General features: G+C 37.9%; 1 protein-coding gene across 2 annotated transcripts; it reads right to left on the bottom strand.

Annotated features, from left to right (window-relative positions):
* Positions 1-143: 143 nt before the first annotated feature.
* Positions 144-27,938, bottom strand: LOC127661742 (RAC-beta serine/threonine-protein kinase-like). Of its 2 annotated transcripts, none has more exons than XM_052152595.1 (14): positions 27,617-27,938; positions 17,909-18,056; positions 17,575-17,703; positions 17,229-17,340; positions 16,733-16,874; positions 9,647-9,778; positions 9,489-9,554; positions 9,324-9,392; positions 8,196-8,318; positions 7,919-8,047; positions 7,390-7,604; positions 7,221-7,308; positions 6,582-6,684; positions 144-2,874 (listed from the first exon to the last, which is right to left on the bottom strand). In XM_052152595.1, the coding sequence occupies exons 2-14, from the start codon at positions 17,952-17,954 to the stop codon at positions 2,795-2,797; spliced, it is 1,434 nt and encodes a 477-aa protein (XP_052008555.1). In that variant the 5' UTR covers positions 17,955-18,056; positions 27,617-27,938; the 3' UTR covers positions 144-2,794. The 2 variants fall into 2 exon arrangements, with proteins under 2 accessions (XP_052008555.1, XP_052008556.1); XM_052152596.1 differs by having other exon boundaries at positions 17,909-17,992.

The following is a 27,938-nucleotide window of genomic DNA, read 5'->3' as shown; positions in this document are numbered from 1 at the left end:
TGCGCCAACTGCATGTAGACTACTGGGTGTCCCATTTCTGCTAGTAAAATCAAATTTAGCACAGTGATGGTACAGTAAAAGAATCAGACAGACAGGTTTTTGGTAAAAGTATTTACTTGCATGAATGTCATAATTGCAAAGCATAACCCATAGCACTCCGTAGTAAAACAAATCCCTCAGAAGTATGATGACATTCGTGTTGTTCATTACATTCAGGACAGAACAGTCGATGGATAAAACTGCAAAATAATCATTTCAACTTAAAGCTGATTTGTCCTACAGGTATGTATATATAAGAGAAATGAGTGAAATCACCACAGCATCCCATTTTAGATGTGTCCCCCCTTAAAAGTGTTCCTATTAAAATCTATATTGGAACATCAAGGTGTGAACTAGAGTGCGCATGTCAAATATTGTTATGAATATTTGCGGTGTAATATTTAATCACATCAGTATATGTCGCCATCTGGTGGCCTTTCTCAGTCAAGGCAATAAGGGCTGTGTCTCAAAACCTAATTTCACTGCGTAACCCTGACAGCATTTGTGACCATGATGGCCACAAATGCCTCGTAGGTAGGCATCTCACTAGGTTTGAGACAAAGTATAAGTGTATAAGACCCACAGAAGCACATCGGTTCAGCGAAGACCTTTTGTAGGAGTAATAAAATGTGCGTTTATGGAGGAGGGACGCTTATATCAGGTAACAACACACATGATAGTCGTATATCTCTCAACAAATGAACTCCTGTTGCAATTACATACTATGACTACCATATTTCTCTCTCTCTCTCTCTCTCTCTCTCTCTCTCTCACACTAAAAGAAGAACAAATGGACAAAAAGGTTTAATATTGTAATATATATTTTATATATATATATATTTTATCAAGACAATTTAATTTCAGGGAGTGGGTGGACAAAGAACAAAGGAAAAAAAAAATATCCAAATAAAATGAATAAACAAAAATATTCTTACACAAAGCATCTTTAAAAAGGCAAAAGAAGAAAATAACACCTCACACTTCTAAGCGACATGTTCCGACAGTTTCTGTCCATAGAACGACACAAAAGTTACACATCTGGAGATGAAGTTAAACATTTCCTCTCAAACATCCTAACAAAGATTTCTTTTCGTCTTACTACACTAATAAAAAAAGGAGAAATGAAAAAAAGTGTCAAGGCGGCAACAACATTGGTGTAGCATGTCGGTGTTTGCTACTTTAACCGGTTGGTCTTGTTACTTACTGACCAACATGAGGCGGACCCAGTAACTCCAGCTGTTAAATAACAGGACATTCAAATCTATGGCAAGCCGAAAGGACTTTTAATTGTGCAGGATATAAAATATTAGATACCTAGAATTCAGTTTTTGATAGTTTAAATGCTAATTCTTGATATCAGCAATGGAATTACTACTAGTGGAAATGCAAATGATCGATATCAGGATCTCAGGAATGGACATTTGCACTAGTAACAACAAAATTGTTGATATAAAAATGATACATGTTTTTTACAGTCAATAATTACAGTAATCAATAACTTATGATCATAAATGATTTTTACTAGTTGAAATTCCATTTTTGATATCAAGGATGGATATTTCCACGGTCATGACATCATTTGATAAAGAATTAACGTTTTTACAAGTGCAAACGTAATTACTGATATCAAGAGTTAAGCGTTTTAACTATTGAAAATTGAAATGTAGATATCTACAGTTTATATCATTCAGAATTCATAATTAAATGTCAAAAGAGCTTGCGATACAAATACTTATTTTTTTGTTTTTGTTTGTTTGCTTCTAAATCTCAACGTCAATGCCTGCAAATTGTAGAGAGGATCAAAACAACATAATAGACAGTTTCGATGATACACTTACCTTAAAACAAACAGCCTCGGATGCTGGTTTCAAGTTTCCCAGTTGGGGAGGAAACCATGGCCTCCCCATGAACACGATAGATCTCTCTCTCTTTCCTTTAAAGCACAAACATTTTCACATCTATAGTGTGTGAGCCCCACGAGCCCCTAGTTACCCCACCCCCCGTTCTGTTCCCTAACGTTATGCCCATGTACAAAATCAAAACGCAAAAAGACAGTTTAAGATGTAGACTGAGAACACGCATCCATCCACGCGATCACAAATTCATCCACACACACACAGCATTCGATACGTCGCCCAGGCGAAAAACAGCACTATTCCTCTCTGTGTTACTCCATTACCAGTCTTTCAGTGACTTTCTCTCACTCTCTGGCTGTAAAAACAGTTAAACACTATTGGTAACAGCAGTTCCAGAAAGAGCACTTGTACAATTGCAGAAATATGGCTTTAAAACTGTAACAATCGGTGGGATGAGTCCAAATTACTCCATCTTTCTTGTTCCCACATGATGATTTAGAGTGTGTTCAATAGTTGTGTTTACAAGAGGCTTTTGTCCTGTAGTCCAGTGTTTTGAGTGTGTGTTTGCGGGTGTGTCCTGAAACCTGCTGGTGTTAAGCTGCATTCTTCTTGGTACCTGATTGGTTGGATGGTCTATATTCAATGATTGGTGGATTACGTTGCAGTGTGTAGTGTCAGGCAATGATTGGCTGATCGAAAAGCCAATCTGAAACCAGGACTGGCCAGAGGGAACCGCCTGTTCGGGACCGTTCACAGGTGCTGTGCTCCCGCCTGCGTGTTCGTCTAGAACCCGCTCCTCTGAGGTCTGGGGTTGCTGGTGCATGTCCTTGTATGCGCTTGTGTTTGTATGTGAGGGGCATCCGGTTTGCTGGTAAAAGCGAGACAGTGGGGGAGGACGGTCACTCCCGCACACTGGCGGAGTAGGAGAACTGCGAGAAGTGTGTGCGCGTGTCTGGGTCCTCCGCATCAAGACTGTCATCTGCGGGCAACAAAGTCAGGAAACATGTCATTATATGCAGCAAGGACATTTTGCTAGATAACTCCACGAGTTCCACGGAAGAAAAGAAAATACAGGTTTAAAATGCCTTTTTTTTTTTTTTATTGAACAAAAACACAAATTAACAAGACATAGCAGCTTATACACGTAAGGGACCGCAGACAGACAGACACACACAAAAAACAATTAAAAAAAAAAACATAATTATAGGTGTATAGATATAGTAGCGTCTACATGTATTGTGATAAGTTTAAGGACTAGGTTCATTTAATGTCATATAAAAGTAATCATTATTAATAAAAAAAATTCTGGTGATGTTGTGGAGAGAGAGAAAAATATATATATAGATTTAAACTTAGATATGGAACAATCAGTTATAATAATAATAATAATAATAGTTGTAGTAGTAGTATAATACTAGTAATAATAGTAGTGGTAGCAGTAATAATAATAATAAAAACAATAATAGCAGTAGTGCTAACAATAATATCATCTCAGCTTTATGAAATTTGAGACTAGTCACTAAAATGATTGCCAATATACGAAACTCTCTAGGTCTGGGAGCCGCTCCACTACCGCCGGTGAGCTCATCCAACAGACCCGCCCGACACAGACAACAACCCCAACTCTAATTCCCCGCCGCCGGCACAACCCAATCCCGTAACAGCGGTTAAGCCTCTGTGCACCGCTATGTCTTCGTCCACAAAGGATACTGGGGGCACAATGACAGGCACCTCCAAATCAAGCTCACCTGGTCTGGCTGTGACCTGGCAGATGACCAGAAATCATTGTTTGGTTGACCTTTTAGATTACAATCTTTTGCTGGAATTGTGGTGTGCGCCAATTAGCTCCCCAGCCAGAGACACCACATCCAAACCAGATAGCACTCCGACAGTCAAGGTAAAATAAGAGAAGGGACCACCGGCAGATGCGGCAAAGGGAGGGACCAGGCAAACCAAAAATCGCACCGGTAATGCCTATGCTGATAAGATGTGCCAACGCACCCACCTACAGTACTAGAGCAGTCTCCAGACCTATTTAAGTGTATAAATAGAATGTTTTTGAAATTGGGTTTTATAAGCTGGGGTCGGTGATAAATTGTTCTGTACTAATATAAATATCAATACTACTAATACTTTATTAGGGCAAAATATGGAAATACAACAACAAAAATACGAGATAAACAAACCAATAAACCAAAAACAAACAAAACAGTTATTGCATGATATTATGTGAAGTGTAGGTGTGAGGTTGTGTTGTGTGTACATCTCTATTCAGTATGTACTGAAGAAAAGAATGGGTTCCAGATGTCATTAAAAGTAAATATATTCTTCTTGTGGGTGAATGTTATTTTTTCTAATGTGATGTTTTCTGTAAGAAGATTGATCCAATGGTATGTCTAGATTTTTTTGATTTCCAGTTTAACTTATTTTCTTGGCGATAGTTAGAGAGTTATATTTGGTTGGAAGATTATTGACTTCTATGGTGTTACCGAGTAAACAGAGTGATGGTGATGGAAGGATTCTACAGCCCATGATAGTGGAAAGTTTATCAGTCACTGCTCTCCAATAGGAATAAGCTGGTTGACAAGTCCATGTGGCATGAAGTAATCGTCAGTGCTACTCAAGGTGCATTGTGAGCAGGTGTCTGTCGCGCTTAAACCCATTTTAAACGTTTTTTTTTTGGGTGATGTGGGTCCTATGAATAATCTTGTACTGTATGAGTTGTAAATTTGTATTGTTAGTCATAGATAAAGTATTGTTACAGATTTCTTTCCAGAGTTCGGGATTGGAGGAGAGCGCTAAATCATTTTCTCATTTGATTATTGGTATAGTTACATCAGTATTTGATATAGGTTTATAGAGTTTGGAGATTAATTTTTTGAAATGAGTGGTTTTCATTATTTCTTCCAATTACTGAGAAGTGTGTAATGGGTTATTGGTTATATTCATCTTTGATTTAATTATGGATTTTATTTGTTGATACTGGAGAAACTGTCCCCTCCCTAGATTGTAGTTTTGGACTAGTGTATTAAATTATATGAATTGGTTGTTTTGGAATAAATGATGGAGGTGAGTGATTCATTTGTGCTGCCATGATGGGAAGTGGACAGGAATATTGTATTGTTGAAAATCAGGATTGTGCCAGATTGGGGTGTATCTACATGGAGTTAGTGGTGATTTATTAATTCTGTTTACTTTTCACCAGGCTGTCAGAGTTGAAGCGATTGTAATATTTTTAAAGTGGTTCATTTTTGTATTGAGTTTGGTAGGAAGGCAAGGTCTGCAACTGTGGAATTTATGCACTGATTTTCTTTAATACTATCCATAAGATATTAAAATTGTTTTTATGAATCCATTTCACTAAATATTGGAGCTGGTTTGCTAAAAAGTAATTTTGAAAGTTTGCTGCATCTAGGCCACCTTGTGATTTTGTCTTTTGTAGTTTTGCTAGAGATATTTTAGGTGTCTTGTTTTTCCAGTAAAAGTAAGAGGTTAATGAGTCCAGTGATTTAAACCATTTATCTGTAGGTGTTGTTGGCAGCATTGAGAACAGAGAGTTAATTTGTGGTAAAATTTTCATTTTAACTGTAGCAATGCGACCAGTCCATCGTTTAAAATCATCTTCTATCTTTTTTTAAATGCCTTGTTGGAGAGTAAGTTGGGGTGAACCATCCATTTAAAACTTCTTATTGTGTGTTCTATACCTTCTATATCTTGACAATTAGAAAAAAAATCACACTGATTGCAGAATTCATTAATATCACCTGAGTGAACTGGTTAACCTTGGTTTTACTACAGTACTCTTACAACCATAGTAACCACAAAATTATCAATGTTTACTACAATATTACCATAGTAAACAGAGACTAAATACAAAATGTTTATGAATTGGTTTCTTACACCAACCTAACGGTTTGCTTCAGAAGATATTATTTGAGCGACTGAAGTTGAGTGGATTACTTTTATGCTGCCCAAATATGCCTTTTTGGACCACCAAATAGCCAGCAGACTGATGGCACCCATTCACTTTCATTGTACGGACAAATATAGCTGAAATGTGCTTATAAAAATCTTCATTTCAGTTTGGCTGAAGAAGGAAAATCATCCAGATCTGGGATTGCTTAAAGGTAAGTAAATCAAGAGAGAATTTAAATTTTTGGTTGAACTAGCGCTTTAAGTTGCTGCTTATTTGTGAATCTTTCTGCTTTCAGTTTGGTCTTCAGCAAGTGAAATGCATGTTCAATTGGGTTGAAATCAGGTGACTGACTCAGCCATTGAAGAATATTCAATTTCTTTGCCTTGAAAAGCTCTTTGGTTGCTTTCACAGTGTTTTGGGTCAATCTCCATCAGTACTGTAAAGCAGTCCTCTCAGTTTTGCAGCATTTGGCAAAATCTGAACAGGTAGTAAAGTCCTAGCACTTCAGAATTCATCCTACTGCTTCTGTCAGCAGTCATATCATCAAACAAACACTAGTGACCCAGTACTGTTGGCAGCCATACATGTCCATGCAATAAAACAGAGTTTGATTTCTCCCTCTGCTCCATTGCTGAGTTTGCAATACAATGTGACAAACGTAGCATATTGTGACGCTACAGAACTACTCAGTGGAAAATGTAGTTAAATAAGTACTGTCGCTTGTTTTAGTTAACTATTCCATAACACCGATGAAGGACTGAGGTACTCACATTGGTCAGGTGGCGTGACAGTAATGGTCTGTGCAGTGAACTCGTCATCAAAGTAGCGTGTGTCTGTTTCTGAGGTCACTTGTGGCTTGAACGGTGGGATGAGCTGCGGACACAGAGAGGGTGAGAGACGAGTTGGAGAAAAAGCTGCAAACAGTCAGTTTTTACACTTCAGTCCCTCAATAGTCACAAGAAAAGATAAATGATCATGTTTTCAATTTTATTTGTATATCATTTTTTACAATACAGACTGTTTCAACGCAGCTTTAAAAGAAGATCATGCCTTATTCCCATTAAGCTCCCAGTGAGCAAGCCAAAACGGCAGTGGCAATGAGAATACTCCATAAGATGACACCTCAACTTTCTTTAAAATGCTGAAGAGTTTTTTGCCATTCACTCATATAAGGAGAGAGCTTGAAATCTTTCTAATTCTAACGCTCTACAAACAGATGTGAGAACCAATGCTGTTTGGCATCACATCGTATTTGAATCTGAACGTGCTTGCGAATAGCTTTACAGTGAACAACTACTAAAATTTTGGTTATTATTCCATTTATTCTTCACACAAAGATTATTTTTGTGATGACTCCATCTGATGAATTAGTTAATTTGAACAGAGCTCACAGCCTTGAGTGCTTTTACCTTCTTTTCAAGGACATCTTGCCAGTTGACGGAATTGAAGAACTTGTGTGTCATCACTTCTTTGGCATCTTCTGGACTTCCTCCGAGCCTTAAAACACCAATTTCCCATTATAAAAAACACCTGAAACATCCCCTTTACATCAAAAGCTGGAACAGAAGCTCCTCTTACCTCTGTTTTGGGTCCTTCTTGAGCAGGCCAGCAAGCAGGGCTTTGGCCTCGGGTGAGAGGTTTCTGGGAAAACGAATCTCCTCCATTAAAATGAGCTCAAACAAACGCTCATGGTCCTGGTTATAGAATGGCAGCCGACCACACATCATTTCATACATGACCACTCCCAGACCCCACCAGTCCACTGCACGGCCATAATCATTGTCTTCTAATACCTACAGCAGTCAACCAGGAGGACAAAAGGTGAACAGGAATGAGAGTATATAAAGAAGATAGGAATAGACCAAGAAATAGATAACTAGAAGTTAAAGATCAGCAGGAAATGTTGCCTTAAAAAATATCCACAGACTTTTGTCTTTTTGTTTGTCATTACATAGCACAAACTTCAACCAGCCAATGTTTAATTATCAATTTGATTCCCAAGTTTTATGATGTAACAACATGCAATGTGACAATATGATTTATTTCTATGATGTGAAAAGGCTACTTTTAGATTGCATCATCGATAAATGGAGTAGACTGGCAGTACCTCAGGAGCAAGATACTCTGGGGTCCCACAGAATGTCTTCATGGTGGCCTCATTAGTAATGCCCTCTTTACACAGGCCAAAATCTGTGATTTTAATGTGACCATCTTTATCCAACATTAGATTCTCCAGCTGCAGAAACAAACACAATTCAAACAGAATTAGGAAATAGTTTGAGGAAGATAGATTTTGTGTCTTTGTGGTCTATGGCACAATTACATTGCCATACTTTTGAAACGCAATGTAGAAATGATTACTGAAACAATTCAACTGAAAATACCTTTAGGTCCCTGTAGACAACATCTTTAGAGTGCAGATACTCCAATGCTGAAACGATTTCAGCCCCGTAGAAGCGAGCTCTGTCCTCCGTAAACACACGCTCTCGCGACAAGTGGAAGAATAGCTGGAGAGAAACAGAATTTGATGGATGAAGTTTTTACAAGGTAGTGGCATCAAATTTATTAAAGATATTAAGAGTTTTGTTTGAGGCACTTAAGAAGCAAGTTAAGGCTGTCAAATTAAAATTTGTCAATTTCAGATAAAAATGCACATTGGAATGCTAAAATGAGCATTGACATTTTTGATGTGTGCAAAGCACTGTGGATGACTTACATTCTTGGGCTAAAACAGCGGCAGAGCTTAGAATAAATCGGAACACGGGTGTCTCGAGATGCATTTTAAAAGTTGAATTTCTTTTTAAATTGACAGCGTCTATAAAATGCATAGTTACTGCACAAGACGCTGAAAAAAACAGAGAGACACGACACAATGGTCAAAGGCATCCGTCTAGCGCATGCTTACATATAAGACAGATGTGTTCAGAGTGAACAGCCCCCAGAGGTTTGCGGTTGTGTCTTAACTATGCCTTGCTCTCTAATCAGTCTCCCTGCATAAGCATCATGTATGTACATACAACTGTAATAAATTATAAAGCTATTATAAAGTGTTAGTCTGTGGTAGTAATATGCACCGGTATAGGCTACTGTGCAAAACTAAATTAACACAAAAAAGTCAACTGAAGCGTTTCTTTTCTTATTTTAATTTTATAATTAATATTTAAGAATGTGAACTGGCTAAATCTTTCGACCTTATCATTTTACAAATATTTGTAAACAGACATACATGTTCTTTGCACTAAACAATCACTAGAACATGGTGTTGATTTGTTGCACCCATTTGTGGACGTATGAGACCATGTCGATTTAAAAAAAGAGAGGTCTTGTAGAGCAAAAACTGTGGCTGGTTGCTCAACACATCAGACAGACTCTTCCGGTCTAATTTGGCAGTTCTTGGCTATAAGCTGCTGCAATGGGGATCAGACCTTTTGCAGTTTAGTCAAAGGTCTGGCTACATGAGACTAGTTCTTGTAAGGTAGTATATATGGTCAGAGTGACTGGGTGTCACAAACCTCGCCGCCATTTGCGTACTCCATGACGAAACACAGCCGGTCACGTGTTTGGAAGGCGTATTTTAGTGTCTGCAGTCAGAAAGAGAGAAATCCTGTCAAATAGGTCAAGAACCAAGATAAAAACAAAAAACTGAAAAAAAAAAAACCAGGAGAACTTGTACCCACCGTAAGGAAGGGGTGCCGTGTGTTTTGTAAGACTCTGCTTTCTGTGATTGTGTGTGCGACCTCATCCTGAGATGAAAAAGACATGTCATTGTGTCACAAGCCTCAATCAAATCTTTCAGTTTTTTTTTTTAAATGTTCTTGATTTGTGTGGTGCCCACCTTAGCGATGATGACCTCCTTGCGCAAGATCTTCATGGCATAATACATGCCAGTGGCCTTTTCCCTAACCAGAATCACCTTTCCAAATGTGCCCTTGCCCAGCAGCTTCAGGTAGTCAAAGTCACTCATTGTCTGAGGAAGAAATTAACATTAACAAATTCTGATTAAGCATCATCATAAGCTCAATATAACTGATCCAGTGAAGCGGGTCTGTATAATGGCATACAAAAATAATAGTTTTAATAGTTCCCATTCAAAATGAAAAAATATTGCTTATGAATAAACCCATATTGATATAGTGACAAAACACATTTAATGAAATGGACAGCTCCAACTCTGAAATATACAGTAATTAGATGAGGCATGTTCTAAACCGACAAATGCACATCTGTGACATCATAATTTAATTCTATACTAATGCATCAAGACTACACAATATCATCTACAGTTACATGAAGTAAGGTGTATTGCAGAGTCAGGTGGTTATAAATCGCAAAATAAACACAGACAGAGTGATCACGAACCTGACACAAACTGGAGAGGTGTTGTATTATAAAGTGTTTTATCCCGATTACACTACTTACTGAACACATTAATAAATATACAAGAAATATCGTTGAGTCAAATTAATTGTATTATGTAGTTAAATTGGTTGCCATGAACAATGGTCAAATAAACAGTTTATTATTCATCAAACAAAAATATTTGACTGCAGAATGCCATGATTGACCAATTGCAATCAAGAATTCCAGAAAGCCATGTAAAGCCTTATTAATATAATTTACAGAGCCTAACTTTTGCTCCAATCAGGATTTTTACAACCCATACAAATCCCAATACAGATCATTTATCAGGATCTCTGTCATAACTGACTATATGTAAGCTTTCTGCACTATTGCATTTTTTCTTCCCAGTATTATCACTTTGTCTAGTTTTTGCTGACAAAAAAAGCTGAATAAGTTTAAAAGGCTTATTAAAAAAAGATTTTTTTAATGAGACCAAAATTCTCTATATATTAAGACAGATAGCTCAACAAAAAATGAAGCTTAGTTTCGAACTGAAGAGAAACTGATAACCCATTGGTGCAGTTAAACTAAATGTGACATTTTTGGTTATTTATTCAATGTCATAATTTCATTTAAATATTATTATTCATAATAAAAATAATAATTGTATTTCTATTTTACTTTTGCATTACATTTATATTTAGTACATTATAATATGGTATCTTAATATTGTATAAAGATATATTGTTAATATTGTCGCTGCTTGAACTTTAATGAGGGAACATGTGCTCTCATCAGGGCGAGATGAAAGGAAAGCGAAGAGAGAGCACATTCTGGACTCTACAGGTGCTACTATTGTTAATGCCATTTCATCGGGAAATATTTAATTAAAGATGTTTGAATTACACCACTTCTTTTTCACGTTATTTCCCAGCAGAGACTGAAAATCTGCAGCCATGAATGATAAATAATGAACGTTTCACATCTCGTGCTGTTTTCCTTGTTCTCAAATCAAAATCAAATCACTTTTATTGTCACATGACAATATACACAAGTGCAACAGTAGGTGAAAGTCTTGTGCAGTTCCGAGCAACATAGTAGTCATGACAGTGACGAGACACATACAAATTACAATAAAAACTATTTACATATAAAATGTACAGTAAACAATACACACAATATAGAGTGCACATACAATAAAAAATTGTTTTTAAAGTATATATATATAAAAAACTAATATATATATATATATATATATGCTGTAGTTCTATTGTGGAGAATATAATTATGACAGTCCAGTGTGAGATAATAAGATTAATAAAGTGCAGTGCTGATGTATATTGATCGTGAGAGATCAAGTGTTCAAAAGTCTGATTGCTTGGGGGAAGAATCTGCCATGTAGTCGGCTGGTGTGGGTCCTGATGCTGCGATACCGCCTGCCTGATGGTAGCAGTGACAGCAGTTTTGTTGCGTGCGAAACACCACATTAACAGTACTTTTCATATTTGACATTCCTCTCCTACTGCATCGTTTTTAACTGCTGAATCAAGTTCGTGGTCTTACAACACTATTCAAACCCCATGATGTCATGACCGTGCTGCTGATGTCTTAAAGGAGCCGCGAGCGATCGAAGAACCCCTATAAGACATCCTAGGTGAACAAAGCCCGTTTATCATTCACGCTGTGTAGATTTAAAAAGATCTCGTTAAGGAAAATTTATAAAAAGCGCCACGTCCAAACCACACATACGGTAAGTTAACCAATCATCATCATCGGCTTCATTTCAGGGATGAGCTCAACAGGAGAAATATCACCAAATGAACACCTTAGCAGGACAAAAACTTCAGTGCATTTTGTCCTGTTTTTACATTAACTAAAAGCAGACTGTTCACCCAGTTTTCAACATTTTAAGTGCCAGATTCCAAATTTAGAATATATTAAAGCATGACTTTTTTTCCCAGCTGGTACTAGAGTTGCAGAGGTATTACAGTTTTACGGTATACCACAATATGAAAATGGACGGTTTTCATACCATATACAGTGCATTCGGAAAGTATTCACAGCGCTTCAACATTTTGTTATGTTACAGCCTTATTCCAGGAAAAACAAAGTGCTAAAAAAGTACAAGAAGCGAAGTAACAACATTGTTTTGACCCCGTTTAATTGGCACCTTTGGCACCAATTACAGCAAAAGTCTTTTGTGTATGATGCTACAAACTTAGCACACCCATTTTTGGGCAGTTTCTCCCATTCTTCATTGCAGGACCTCTCAAACTCCATCAGGTTGGATGGGGAGTGTCGGTGCACAGCAATTTTCAGATCTCTCCAGAGATGTTCAATCGGGTTCAAGTCTGGACTCTGGCTGGGCCACTCAAGGACATTCACAGAGTTGTCCCGTAGCCACTCCTTTGTTATCTTGACTGTGTGCTTGGGGTCGTTGTCCTGTTGGAAGATGAACCTTCTCCCCAGTCTGAGGTCCAGAGCGCTCTGGAGCAGGTTTTCATCAAGGATGTCTCTGTACATTGCTGCATTCATCTTTCCCTCGATCCTGACTAGTCTCCCAGTTACTGCCGCTAAAAAACATCCCCACAGCATGATGCTGCCACCCCCATGCTTCACTGTAGTGATGGTATTGGCCAGGTGATGAGCGGTGCCTGGTTTCCTCCAGACATGATGTTTGCCATTCAGGCCAAAGAGTTCAATATTTGTTTCATCAGCAAGAGAATTTTGTTTCTCATGGTCTGAGAGTCCATCAGTTGCCAAATTCCAGGTGGGTCGTCGTGTGCCTTTTACTGTGGAGTGGCTTCTGTCTGGCCACTCTTCAATACAGACCTGATTGGTGGAGTGCTGCAGAGATGGTTGTTCTTCTGGAAGTTTCTCCTCTCTCCACACAGAAATGCTGGAGCTCTGTCAGAGTGACCCTCGGGTTCTTGGTCACCTCCCTGTCTAAGGCCCTTCTCCCCGATCGCTCAGTTTGGCCAGGCGGCCAGGTCTAGGAAGAGTCCTGGTGGTTCCAAACTTCCTTTTACGGATGGAGGCCACTGTGCTCATTGGGACCTTAAATGCTGCAGATATTTTTCTGTACCCTTCCCCAGACCTGTGCCTCGATAAAATCCTGTCTCGGATGTCTACAGACAATTCCTTGGACTTCATGGCTTGGTTTGTGCTCTGACATGCACTGTTAACTGTGAGACCTTATATAGACAGGTGTGTGCCTTTCCAAATCATGTCCAATCAACTGAATTTACCACAGGTGGAATCCAATCAAGTTGTAGAAATATCAAGGATGATCAGTGGAAACAGGATGCACCTGAGCTCAATTTTGAGTGTCATGCAAAGGCTGTGAACACTTATGTACATGTGATTTTTTCGTTTTATATTTTTAGTAAATTTGCAAAGATTTCAAACAAACTTCTATCATGTTGTCATTATGGGATATTGTTTGTAGAATTTTGAGGAAAATAATACATTTCATCCATTTTGGAATAAGGCTGTAACATAACAAAATGTGGAAAAAGTGAAGCACTGGATGCACTGTACATTTGCTTATCCACGGTATTGAGAAAAAAGAAATGCAACCGGACAGAGAATCTCACCTGCGCATCTCCTTTCCAACTCGACTGCCTGCCGGACTCATCAACTTGTGCCACTCACACACATGCAGCAGAGAAATTGTAAGTGACAAACATAAGCGAGTGTGTGTGAGTTGCAGTGTTTCTGAACTGGTGGATCTCAGGCCTATTCAGACTGGGTCACAGATATTTTGGTGGCCGCCCAAGTGACAGACTATTTAGGACTGCCGAGACAGATATAATGATAATCTCACAATCAGCTTAAGGCTTCTCGTCTAGCTAGGCTTTCGCACGAGTGTAATGGAACCAGCTCGTGATCATGATCTGCTCTTCTCTCTGGCGCGTGCAACAACTGGGCTTCCCTTCAATTCTAGTGAGACAGCCCTAACATGTGGAAAAGGAGAACTTGTACCCACCACACCTCTAACATGCCAAACAGCACTGAGGAGGAAAAGAGCAACACTGTGCTATGTTCTCATTTTTTTTTTCATCACCTTCACAAAATTGTTTCATGATTTTACATGAGTAAATGTAACTGTTATATTTTGACAAACTGTTATAGTTTCATATGAACTAATCTAAAAGGTAGACTCTATTAGACCTCACTGTATATCAACAGTGGCAGTTGTGGTTAAAGTTTCAACTTGGGACAATGGCACTTGTCAGAGAGATTACTGCAAAAGCAACCATCAATCCAACTGGAAATGATGTCCATTGCTCAACAATCTCAAAACTATAGCAAAAAAGGGGCTGTATGGGAGAGTGGCTAGGAAGAAGCCTTGGTTGACAAAAAGCACATGCTTGCCTGTAAAGTTTTCACAGTATCTCCCAAGTGACTTATTTCAAAGATGTGGCAGAAGATCTTGTGGTCTGATGAGTCTGAAGTGGAACATTGTGGCTTAAACTCTACACGGTATGTGTGGCGAAGTCAACATTGCACATCAGCCTCATAACACCATCCCCACAGTGAAACATACTGGTGGTAGCATCATGATATGGGGGTACTTTTCAGCAGCAGGGACTGGAAATCTTGAAGATTGATGGGATAATGAATGTTGCAAAATACAGAGACTTTGAATAAGAACCTTCTCCCCTCTGCCAGAAAGTGTAAAATTGGGAGGAAGTTTATCTTTCAGCAGGACAATGACCCAAAGCCAGAGCAAAAATAGAGTGGCTTAAAATGAAGAAAATTGGCCCAGTCAGAGTTCTGACCTCAACCCTATTGAACATATGTGGAAAGATCTCGAAATTGCTGTCAATCACCGATCCCCAACTAACTTGGACAGCTTGAGCACTTTTGCGAGGAGGAATGGGCTAATTTTGCTCTGTCACAACCAAGTATTAAATTAAGGTGATGAATACTTATTAATTCTCGACTTTTCGGTTATTGTTATTACTATTATCCAATGCTTATTTTAATATATTTATGTATTTTTTGGCTGCACTGTTGCAAATTCAGCGATTCACAAATAATCTGCTGAACTACTCAATTGTAGGTTGTGAAAATAATTTGTGTGAAATAATGGTTGGGGGCCGAGTACTTTTTCAAGGCACTGTAACAGGGCTGCTGTAGAATTTAAGACCTTTTTGAAGACCTGAACAGATAAAATGACTTATGTATCCCCATACCAAAACAAACTCACTAAAATCACAATCTAAAAAAAGGTTAAAATCACGTTTTCGCAAATATATCATATTAAAATTGGTTTATGTACCATTATATAAATAAAAACAATTCAGAGGTCAACCGATATTGGATTGTGCTGATACGACAATGTGTTGAAAGAAAGGCAATTTATCTGCCAATAGTTTTTAGAATTGGTAGCCTACATTAACTGTTCTTTGTCTTTCCTTCCTGTGATGTGGAGCGCCAGACAGAGGCTACAAGAGTCCAAATGTAATAAAATGATAAATAAACTTTTAACTTTAAAGGCTAAACTACACCCGGGTCTGTTTGTACTTCAATGTTTCTAGCTGCTCATTCAAAGAGATAAGGGAAATAAAAGGTGCACCCCTACAATAATCTACAGCATATTACAATATAAACAATTAGAAGTAAACATTGTCATATTTCCTCAACAGTTGATAATTAGTAATTGTTTGTCATAAATGTCAGATTTGTTAATGATTATGAACTGTTCTGCAGCAGCTGGAAACTCTCACAAGCCCCCACATGCTTGGAGAAAATACAACAGTGCCACATTTTCACATTGAAGGATGCAGCGCATGCATTTAATTCAATATTATAATATATATATATATATTTTAAGTTTGATAAATCAAGGTCATATTCCTGTCTTTCTGCCCCCAAAATGAAGACCTCTTTAAATGATAATTAACACTTCAATTTTGGAAAACTGAATTTAAGACAATTTAAGACTTAAGGATCCATGGGAACACTTTGTAAACTAGTCTTAATAATGAACTACATTAAGCTGATGTGTGTAAAAAAACATTTTTTCTCAATAGTACAATAATTTCTCCAATCCCTTTTGAATGCATAGAGAACTATTAGAAAGCCATAATTAGGTTGATTTTCCCAAAGAGTATACACATTCTGTCATTGTAGTTATAAAAAAATGTAAAAAAAAAAATTTTGTTTGAGTGGCCCGATAGCATGAGTTTGGCGAGGAACTCAATTTTTTTATTTATGAAATGTTTTCCCAAATGGCAGTGAGGTGTATACTGAAATCAGACTGAAAATGTTTCTTTTTGCAAACCTGTTCGATGACGCTAATTTCGTAGAAATGATACACTTCAGCTTGAAGTGACAATCATTTTTATTGTGATTACTATCATTATTAATGCTGCTTCATGTCATCCGACACCTTTAACTTGTGGTAAAATCACTTGCGCCCAGCTTATTGTGACTTATTGCTTTATGCTATCCAATTTCTGGAAAAGGAACGCTGGCATTTATCAATCCAATCTCCAAGAGAGTAGGGTTCTTAAGGAGAGTTCAAGCATATCTATCAGATTGCAATAATACTTTAAGTCAAGGAACTCACCACTTTGGTGCGGGACTTTGCAATGGCAGCCTCCATCCCCTCCAGGCTGTTGTCTCCAGGGGAACCAAATTCCATTGGCTCCTCATCTTCCTGGGACTTAAGCCCATTGGCTACAGTCTGGATTGCATGTATCCACTCCTCTCTGAATGAAGAATAAAGCACATACAGTTGCACAATTTTAAAACAAAGATTTTCAAACACAAAGCAAGTTAAGGTTCCTCTTCTTTGTGAGATTCAACACTGATCTCATTTCCATGGTTACCATCCTTTGGAGGGATCTGGATTTTTTATTTATGGAATGACCTAAACAATTCCGGTGTTATCTGAAATGGTTTTTAACTACTTTACTCTTAACCTTATGCAACATGCAGATAGCTGGAAAATATAACAAAATCAGCTTTCCCAGTTAATACCGTACAGCATCTCCATAACCACCTCCATTGTAAGCTTAATCCATCCATGCATTCATCCTTTCATCACACTAAGAGTTCCTCACCTTTCAGCATTGCTGTCCACATGGAAGGTGCGCTCAATAACAGTGGTCCACTGTAAGCAGCGGATGACAAATGTGTTCGGTCGAGGTCTTTCAGTCTTCATTAGCTGACATTCTGTTAGAAAGCACAAGACCAAACACTTAAAAGGACAGTTCACCCAAAAATAATTATTTTACTAATTTACCCTCATGTTGTCCTAACATCCATATTAATTCATTTTGTGGGACACTTACATTTCCTTTTTTGTTCTACAGAAGAATGTCATAAGCGTTTGGAATAACATAAGGGTGAGTAAGATGACACATTTTTATTTGTCATATCATTCATGTGTAGCAAAATGAGGCAGACCTGCAACTGAGAAGTTGTTGAGAGGTGGCTGATTGTGGTCCGATGTCTCAGGCTTCTCCTTGTAGCCGATGAAGGAGCCATCACTCTTTAGGATGAAATACCGGGGCCTCCAAGTCTTAATGTATTCACCTGCAGACAGGAAGAGATACAAGACAATAGATGGCAGGAGGAAAATATCAGCGGAATAGAGGGAAGAGAGAACAGAGGAGAGAGCAGAAATACAAAGAGAAAGAGACAAGACATATGAAAAGATGGAGAAAGAAAATTAGTGGTAATACTGTAAAAAAATTAAATGGATATACATTGAACTACCGAGTGAATGAGCAGTCCTCACCTCTCTTGTGGAGCCAGCCCTCTCTGACGATGCTGACCTCGTTCATGCTGGGTTAGGGGCTGTGTGGGGTGTAGGACAGGGAGGCTGGGGGAGGGGAACGCAGAGTTTTGGGTCAAGCAGGTGTTTAGAAGTACAAAGCCGGAATTACCTGGACAGAGTGAGATCAAATGCAAATATATAACATAATAAATTATGAATATGTTACTGGTCTTACTCTGAACTATTTAACCAATTTTCACTAAGATGACACTTAATTAAATCGCCCTTACTTGCTTTTCCGCTGATATGACCGACACTCTGCTGATGTATGTGAGATGTAATTTCTACGACACTAGCGGCTATTAATAGAACGAAACTGCAAAATTAAACAATGTTTTCAAAACAGCTTTCTGAATATATCCCTAGTCTGAAATTGTTCAAACAGTTATATAATCCCACCCCCAACTCACACCATTGATTGAGTAACGTTGTTGTGGCGGGTCTAAGCAGGTCGCACGAAACAAGCACAAGAACTTTTATAGTGCCACAGAGATCGTGTATACAGTTTGATCAAATTAATCTATGCATGGCTTACTTATAGTTGTCTCTGCATATTAAGTTGGGAGAGGAAATAGTATTTTAACACTACATTCTTCAGCCTTAACCCAAGAGGCAAAGGTTTTTAGTGAGTTTTAACACCACCCTGTCAACAGCCTGTCATATAAATAAATCTGGTATTGGTCGAAGTCTCTTTATAGTCACTTTAGTCGCAATGTAGTATAACATGTCTCAGTCAATTTAATAATAATATTGTTATAATTGTTTATAATAATATACTTATGTTATACAATAATAACATTTCAGACATAATTTCTTTACTTTAAAGCCCCTCTGGCTTTTATTTTGGAACAATCTAACGATTATTCGACAATTATTGCAACGATTAATCATTAGCACTTAAAATTAGACTTAAAAGGTTGGATTAAACATGCTTACTAAACAAAAACATCTTTTAAAAATACCTAAATGACATTCACTGAATTAAAGGGGAAAACTACTTTTTTTGTTTTTTTATTGTTTAATTAATCAAATTTCACTGCAAAAATCACATTATCATCAAGTGTTTTTGTCTTGTTTTCCATTTAAAACAGTGTAAAATTTAAAAAAATAAAACACATTTACCTGAGAAGCAACAAAAGATATTTAGACTTGCTTTAAGAGAATGTATCTTAACTAAAAGTGTATTTTGTATAAAAGTGTATTTGTTCACACTTCTGCAGTAAAGAAAACAAATATACTTATATTCAAGATTTTGCTCTAAAAGCAAGTCTAAATATCTTATATGTTGCTTCTCAGGTAAATGTATCTTGTTTTAAGGAGTTGGCTGATTTAATTTTAAAATATTAAAATTAAATATGATATTCATAATTCTCCAATAAAAAAAATTATTATTTAGCAGTATAGCTGCTAAAGTAAATATATAAGGAGTTTTAGATATTTATATTGGAAAACAAACCCCCAAAATATTTATTTGTATTGTATAATGGGCTAAGACTACACCCGTCTCTCCTTTTTGATCACTTGATTTCGATCCATCTGTGTCAGGGGCGAAAATTTCATCAAAATGTTGGGGGGGGGACAATAAACATAACAATTCTCAAGAGCAATTTTTGAAGGGGACACCAAGGTTTTTTTTTTTGTTGTTGTTGCCTTGTTTGCATTTGTATTATTTTATTTCTTAATTATGTTAAGAATATATCATTATATTATTTACAATACACATATCTTAATAATATTTTATGGGGGGACAACCCTCAGATAGGGGGGTCCTGACCCCCCCATTTCCGCCTATCGGCAATTTTTTTCACCATAAGATACACACGTGACACTCATTTTATAATTCACTACGACGTGAGCAAGCGTGCGCCAGTGATGAGCGTCTTCGCGCGAGACAGTGTATCAGCCCGGAGAAGTTTGAAACGCTATCGCGCTGTTATTCACACGAACCATACAAGCGGCTCTGACCACACAGACAAAAGCCAGTTGTGCTCATTTATACAGCCCGCTTCCTTATTATTTGCACATAAAGGATGCATTAAATACAGTATATAACAGCGCAGTGTTTCCTTTTTAGACACACTGACTTGAGTTTTGCTCAAGCGGAACACCAGGTACGGCTCCGCTTTATTTCACGACGACACTGCTTCTGCATTTACTTATTTTGCATTTTTTGTATTATAATACTCCAAACTTCCATCTGTTTGGAAAGTTTGGAGTGTGTCTGGACTGTGAGCTGTTCTTTCTTCCTCTCCTCAATCAAGTGCGAGCTGAAGTGCTGCTCTCCCGCGTCATCATTAGCATTTCTAAAGATCTCATGTTGTATTAAAAGACAGACAACTATTTGACAATCTCATTGACTAACATTTGGTCGACTATTAGGGGGCAGCCCTAGTGAGAAGTGAGTGCCGGTTTGTAGACGCTTATGGCGCAAGCATCTGCCACTGACTGCAACATTTGCACAACAGACAGCACAAAACAAGTTTTGTTCAGCAAAAATTCCAATGAAGATAGCGATGCATGTATTTGGAAGTAGACCAATAGGGTAGCAGATGTTATTAATAAAACAATAAATCCAGATTTTGAATTTAGGGGGCATTTTTGCATGCGCTCTCTGGCTCCTTAGAGTCAGGGGGCTTTCACACTTGGTTCGATTGCCTGTTCCGAACCCGAGTTCGATTGCTCCCCCCTCCCCCCTGCCCCCGATGGACTGTGTTCACATTATATATTTGTATCCGAACCACGGTACGCTTGCATCATGAAGCTGCAGCTGGTGCGTAATCGTGTTGCTTGATAACCGCGAAATGAAAAGGCGTCAAAATTCAATGAATAGACTTGCTCGGTTCACATTTGTTCTTTTTTTTAACCTTTGGTTTTGTTTTTAACATCAAGATACAGAAACACACTTACGTCTGTCTGCCGCAAAAATACTGAAATCGTCCGCCGAAGAAAATTTTTGCGAAGGCAAGCAGAAATCATCTCTCTGCTTGCAGTGCGTGTGCGTCAATCCCGCTTTTCGTCAAGGTAAGTGTATACACACACACACACACGCACGAAAGTAAACCCTTTCCGCTCATTTTGAAAGTGACGCGTGTGAGACTGACAACCACATTATACGTCATCAATAGCGGTTCACTTCCGCTGTTTGGTTCGATTGCGTTCATATCAGCAGCGAACCGTACTGGAGTTCACATGAACCGTACCCCAGACCACCTTTTTAAGTGGACCCGAGTACGGTTCGCGGGTGCGCACCCGAGTTCGGAAGACAGCGTTCACATCATCCAAACGAACCGAACTCTGACGTCATTGGAACCGGGGTGCGCACCAAAAGTGCTAGTGTGAAAGCCCCCTTAAACGGAGACTCACTTGTGGTAAGAACAAACAGTTTTGCGAAATACGTGGCTGATTTCGAATTCATAACATGTTTACATTATAAAACATAGAAAATAGCAGTAAAATGAAAGTGATGCACTGGAGAGAAACAACTCTCACGCTTCAAAAGCACAAGCACTTTGTCAACGCACCTGATGCAGCAACCAGTCCACATTAAACTGTAGACTTATTATGATCTTCTTTGAAGGGTTTATAAAATACTCATGTGCTGGATATATATTCTTAACGTAAAGATGTCTGCTAATAAAATAAGACAATGTAGCCTTTAATAAATTCAAATGTTTGCAAGTCTGCAAGGCTTATTGTTAATGCCTGTAGCTATATTGAATTGTCACTTTTAATTTCAATATCTTTGTTTTTATAATTAATTTGAGGGAAGTGAGTGCAAAATAGTACTACTTTAAAAAGGCCAACACATAACTTTTACCCTGATAATCGTTGAACATATAATATTTTAGTCTGATTGCACTGACTGGCCTCCCAATTAGGATTAGATTACAATACAAGCTTAATGAACATGGGACAAGGATCGGCCTCATTTACAGCAATGTGTCTTTAAACCATTTCCAATAGGAAACATGAAAGCACTAGTCCATCACCATGGAGATGGCAATTAGATTAGAATTAAGTCAGTTTGATCAACAGGTAAAAACACCACTATGTACGCTGAACAAGATAAGACACACGCTGTTTTCGGGAACATTAGAAAGCTTAGCCTCTTAGAGCTGCATTTTCAAACAATCTTTATGGTTAAATTGTAAATGGAGGTGTATTAATAAACTCATTGTCACATGTGTGAGAAGAATAGAAAGTATGCAACTAGATGCTTAGATTTTCTGTAAATATTTAAATAATAATAAAATGGTTTCAGTTATAATGTCACTTTTGCTTACAAATGAAATAAAACATTTCCCAGCTAATGCGGTTAATGATACAGAAGACCTACTAACTAGGTACATTATAAAAATATAAATTATACTTATTACATTTTATTAGTTTTTTATCTTTGGTCACATTTTAGATCCATGTATTTCATAATAAATATGATATCATATTGCATATATTATATTTTGTTACATGTTTTGTTTAATTGCATATATTATTTTTTTTTACTAATTAAAAAAGGCATTTATATTGATCTGTTGAACACAAGATAAAAATCGAAACTGTCTCTTTAAGAAAACCAGCATTTCTGTAAAGAATGTGTGTAAATGAGCACATGTTATCAAGAGAAACTCAAATGGCTTTATCTCATCCGTGCTATAACCGATTAGAATTAAATGTTTATTTTTTGTTGTTTTTGATCAACAACTGACTGTAGAGAACAGAAAAGGTATTAATTATAGTGGAGGGTTGCCCATAGAGTAAAAAGACTGATCTTGGGATTTAAAAATCGAGATTGCTAAAATGAGGATAACAAGGCATCGGAAAATCGATACCCACCACAACAAATGCATTCTTGTGTTAAAAAAGCTGGATGCAGCACAGTGAATGGCACAGCATGCAGTTATCTCGAAATGCGATTTAAAAAGCTGAAGTACTTTTAACTTTAACTTAAAATCGCTGGGCACATCACACAAGATGCTGAAAAAGCAGGGAGACATGTCGCAACAGACATCAAAGATGTAAACCTAGCCCAAGTTTATGAAGAAAAAACTGTTCTAAAACAGCACAGACTCACTGTACAGTTAGACATGGATAGGACTAGGGATGTGCCAAGGTGGTTGACTAAGGCTATGTTCAGACTGCAGGCAAATTAGATTTTTTCTTGATTTCTTTTCAGGCAGACTATCTGCACTATTAAAAGCATTTGCAAAGATTTGCGCACTCAGACATAACAAACCTATCTGCATGGGTTGCTTTGGTAACGATGTAGATGTACCCAAGTGACGATGGATTCAAAACAGATGCGGGTGAAATGGAGGTGCATCATCTCGCTGTCCAAATAAGCACCCCGTCCAGTTGCGGTGCAGAACTCCTCAGTCGCACAAGAAAAACTCAGCGACGGAGGAGACCGGTAAACATTGTGATGGTCCATGCTGCAGTCACCGATTTTTTATGACATCGTTGTCGTGTTAAGAGTGATGCAAAAGACAGTTTAAAATCCGAATTGAGCAGCCAGAGCATCCGGACTGAGACGCATCTGATTTCAATCGCATTTGAAACCACCTCCCAATGTGGTTTGAATCGGATTCAGAAAAATCAGATTTCATGTGTTTTTTTGCTGTCCAGACTATCAAAAACTCATCTGGATACAATCTGGATATGCAAATAAAATAACATTTTTAGTGGCAGCTTGAACAAGGCCTAATAGACTAGTCGTCCAACAACCGACTAGTCAATTAGTGGGATCGACTAATAACATTAATATTTTTAGTGGTGGTGGTTTAATGTGAAACACAATTCAGAATCTTAAATTAAGACAACTTCTTAAAGAGTGTTTTTGCGTGATTTAAGCTTGCTGTGTTTAAACGTGTAAAACAGTCAATACGGTAAAACGCACTGAAAGAAGTTTCATCTCTTTAATGGTTAAGTCCATTTATACATCGCTGCTGTTATAACCATCAAAGTGCCACATCAACACCACACTACAAGATGTTCACTGTTGGACATGAAATCCGCTGCTATTAGTAATGCTTCCGTATTTGTGAGATGCTGTGGAGAGATTAAATTCTTTTGCAAATTCTGTCTGACACTGCTTGAATAAACAGTTGCAGTTAGAAAGGTTAAAATGATTGATGTTGTTAGGTAGATTTGTACCCCCAATATTATCTGTAAGTTCTGCACTTTTGGATGTGCAGCAAGGATCACCCTGACGCACTTTGTTAGATTGAAGAGTGTCATTCTGCGTTCAAGATGTGCAGAAGCAGTTTCGTGTGATCCGTATTGGAGCCTTTTTTATTTCTTTTATATTTTTGTGCAATAAGATGATATAGTTTTTTATCCTATTTATTTGTTGAATATCCATTAGTATGTTGAAGCGCTGCACTTAGCATCCATATATCCCTCTGAAATGTGTCTGATAGGGGTCACGTGAACATAATGGAGCCAAATTACACATTATTACTAGTCGTTCAAACGATGACTGACTAGTCAATTATGAAAATTGGTAGTTTTGCACATCTCTAGCTAGGACAAAGATACTGCCATTGGATGTAAAAACGAGTTAAACAACATAAAAATGCTAATAAAAATCTTTAGATTTCAAAAGTATTCATGATTTAACATAAGTGACAATCAGACGATGTGTGGAGTGAAAAGATGAGTTTGATTGATTAGGCGTGCTTTACAATTAACACTCTCTCTGTCAAACATGCGCAGTCTCAGTCTTGCCTCAGTCACTCATCCCAGTGCTATTTTGTGAGAACTCACATAACTCATATATCATATATATTCTCATATATTAATATATGTTTGTTGCAATACCACCAATAACTGCATTACAACAAAATATCAAAGGCATTAATCAAATCATAGATCCTAATGATTTCTCACTGGAGCCTGTAATAGATATAACTTATTGTCGGTTTTCGATTAAAATAAATGTTACCATTTCAGAATTACAGTAAACTGATAGTAATTTTACAGAGTGGGTCATTAATATATCACATTTATAGTATTTTTTATTTTGTGTAATCTTGGACTTACAATGACACAGATTCTTTCTAATCACCCCTCAGACTTTGTATGTGTGACAATACCGTCAGTCAACTTGTCCAGGAGGTGAACTGAAATAGTTTGTGTCTCGAACATTATTTTGTTCTTCATTGAGCAAATCAAACACACTCATCATTGCTGCTTTTTTCAATCTGCTTGTTAGTAGAGCTGCCCTGATAGTCAACCAAATGATAGTCGATGAAAAGAGTCTTTTCCAAGTTTTGATTGGTCGGCTGGTTGCAGAAAAAAATACTCCACAGGAATCCAATGAACACCAGTCTTACCGCTGATTGGATGCTAGGTGGTACTATGGGGTAATTTTAGTTAAACAGGTTTAGGTTTAACCCTACACAATAAAGCAAGACATCTTGATTTCAAACTTTGAACTTTATTTTAACTAAAAATTCAAATGAAACTGGAAAAAAATGAAGTGCAATTAAAATGTGTGTTGTTAACAACAGTTGTGAAGGGCAACATCTCTATGGCAAAGAAGCTACTTTATCTGTGCATTCTCTACCGGTCAGGTATTTTGATGTCTGAAAATTTACATCAGGTGTGTGAATAAATGTATTTTGTTGCCTCCTTCACGAGATATATATATAACTTCACACAGAAAAAGTTTGGAAGCAATTTTATCACACCTAACTCCTGCTAAACACATTGTTTACATCTTGTCTATACTTTTTAAATGCATTTACCGTTTACGAATTAGCCCCGCTAACTTCCATTGCAAGTGTCTCACTTACAGCCACGTTTCTACTATCGGGCCAAATGAGGGCATTTGTGTCCCAGGGCCAGTTGTGTTCCCACTGTCACTTCTGGGGCTTCATCGTGCCTCTCTGGACTCTCTCTGGACCAACAGGCTTTTTCCCGCCAATTACCCATGGGCCAAACAAGGCCAACTAGTGATTGAGGCTGGGTCAATGTCAAAGGCAGAGTTTCGCTGAACTTGTCAGGATCACGATCCAGTGCACAACGGTACAGGTTTGTGAGAAAAACAAACAACAAAATTATATTTTTTCTTGCTGGCCTGCTAATGTGTACATCTAATATAAATTCGATATGCTAGATAACTAGATACCTCAGCATGAGCTTCCCTTTTGCTTGTAAAATGGTTGGGGTGTATGAAATTGGCACCAGGGGTTTGTGCAACGCTGCCTAGTTATTGGCCCGATGGTGGGTACGCAGGTTGACTTTGGTCTTTCAGCTCGAGGTCCAAGGCGTTTTGCCCCAGCTAGGCAGTTGATAGCCCTGGCCCGATAGTGGAAAAGCAGCTACTGTAACCATGATTTTTGTTTTTGTTTTTTTCTTTTAAGAAAAGGAGATGCAAGTCAAAACGTATTACTGAGGTAATAAATATTATGCCACAAATGCTGTCAATTAAGCTTGATTTGTTCTGAACTCCAAAAATTCCTTTAATAACAAAAATGGCTACTTCTTACTCCCTTTTTTAAGGCTTTGAGTGTCAGATTGGTCTGTGCCAATGCCGATTGCGGGCATTGCAATGCCTCTCGGCACAGATCTGGCATGCTATCAGATCACCATGGGCACAACACTGGATTATCCCTGGAAAATAATATCCCAACCTTGTGACGCCCCTGCTAGTCCTTTGCACAACTGCTTAACACAACAACTACTGGAATTAAAAGCACAAATACTGTCTTACTCACTGACATATTGAGCCAATGTACATGTGTGCCTAATGTACGTGTATCAGTTGGTCAGTGGTCTAAATGGCTGTTCCTCTTTCTCACAGAAATGGTCTTATTCAACCTGCCACACAAGTTTCTCTCTCTCTCTCTCTCTCACACACACACGCACAAACACACACTAGGCCAAAGGAGAAAGACAAACAAGAGCATGAGCCATTTCAACAAACTAATGATTACACACTTTCTGTGCTGAGTGCAGGAATTTTAGACTTTTTCCACTAGGAAGCCCTAAACCTGACCCCTATCAACCTTCAGGCCTCATTTACACTCATGCACTAATCTAATGGATGTATTATTTAATAGCTTTCAAACTTCTTACCCCTTTCATCTTAGATAAAGCTGTAACCCTTTATATCTGCAAGAAGAGTAGCATTGAAGTCCAATGTAGAATCAGAAGGTAGATCAGAGTAGCATCAGTTTAATCGATCATACAGTATGTACAGTGAGTTTGTCCTATAGATCTGTACTGCACGCAAAGGCCTAATCAATAATACACTAATTCATGTTTCCACTAATTCATCGGTTCTCTCTCTCTCTTTTTTTTTTTTACACTTAATGTAGTGGTTTCACGATGAAAGTCACGATGCATTTACAGTGAATCAACAAGCAAATGACCCAATGAGAGATACATAAGAGGGCTTATATTCATCAATGAGACTGCTTTCGATTATTGAACTGATTTATAATGGGGGGTAAACAGAGGGATGAGCACATGTGGTATGACGGGAGATTGGGTTTATCTGACCAGTAAACCAAATAAACACAGATTCAAACATATCCATGCAGAAATTCCTCTGTGAATTTATATTACAGGGAAATCGCAGCATGTTTAAGTCTAGTTTAAATCTAGAATCTCGGGCTAAGCTAAACATCCCGCTAGCATTCAATCTTCGGTAAACGAGTCCCTTACCTGCACTTTTCTTCTTCTGTGATATGTTGGTCAAATGCAGCGTATAGATCCTCGAAAGCCCATGTAAGTGGAGCGAATCCAAGGTGTTTGGAGGTGTTAAGTGTTTGTTTATTCTCCTCGCGAGCGAGCTGCTGTGTATTGAACTCTGCCAATGATCACTCAGCTGCCCCCAAAAAACAACACCTGAGAGCCCGGTACTCCTCACAAACTCCCCTCAGTCACCCAAACTCATCCCACGGAAATTATATGTCGCAATTAATGCTTTTAAACCACTCGAAGTGCCTGTACTTTCTCGCGGATAGGCCTCCGTCTAGCGACTCAA

Source organism: Xyrauchen texanus, chromosome 21 (genome assembly GCF_025860055.1).
Source record: "Xyrauchen texanus isolate HMW12.3.18 chromosome 21, RBS_HiC_50CHRs, whole genome shotgun sequence".
In the NCBI taxonomy this organism is placed as follows: domain Eukaryota; kingdom Metazoa; phylum Chordata; class Actinopteri; order Cypriniformes; family Catostomidae; genus Xyrauchen; species Xyrauchen texanus.
This window is presented reverse-complemented; position numbering and strand designations above follow the sequence as displayed.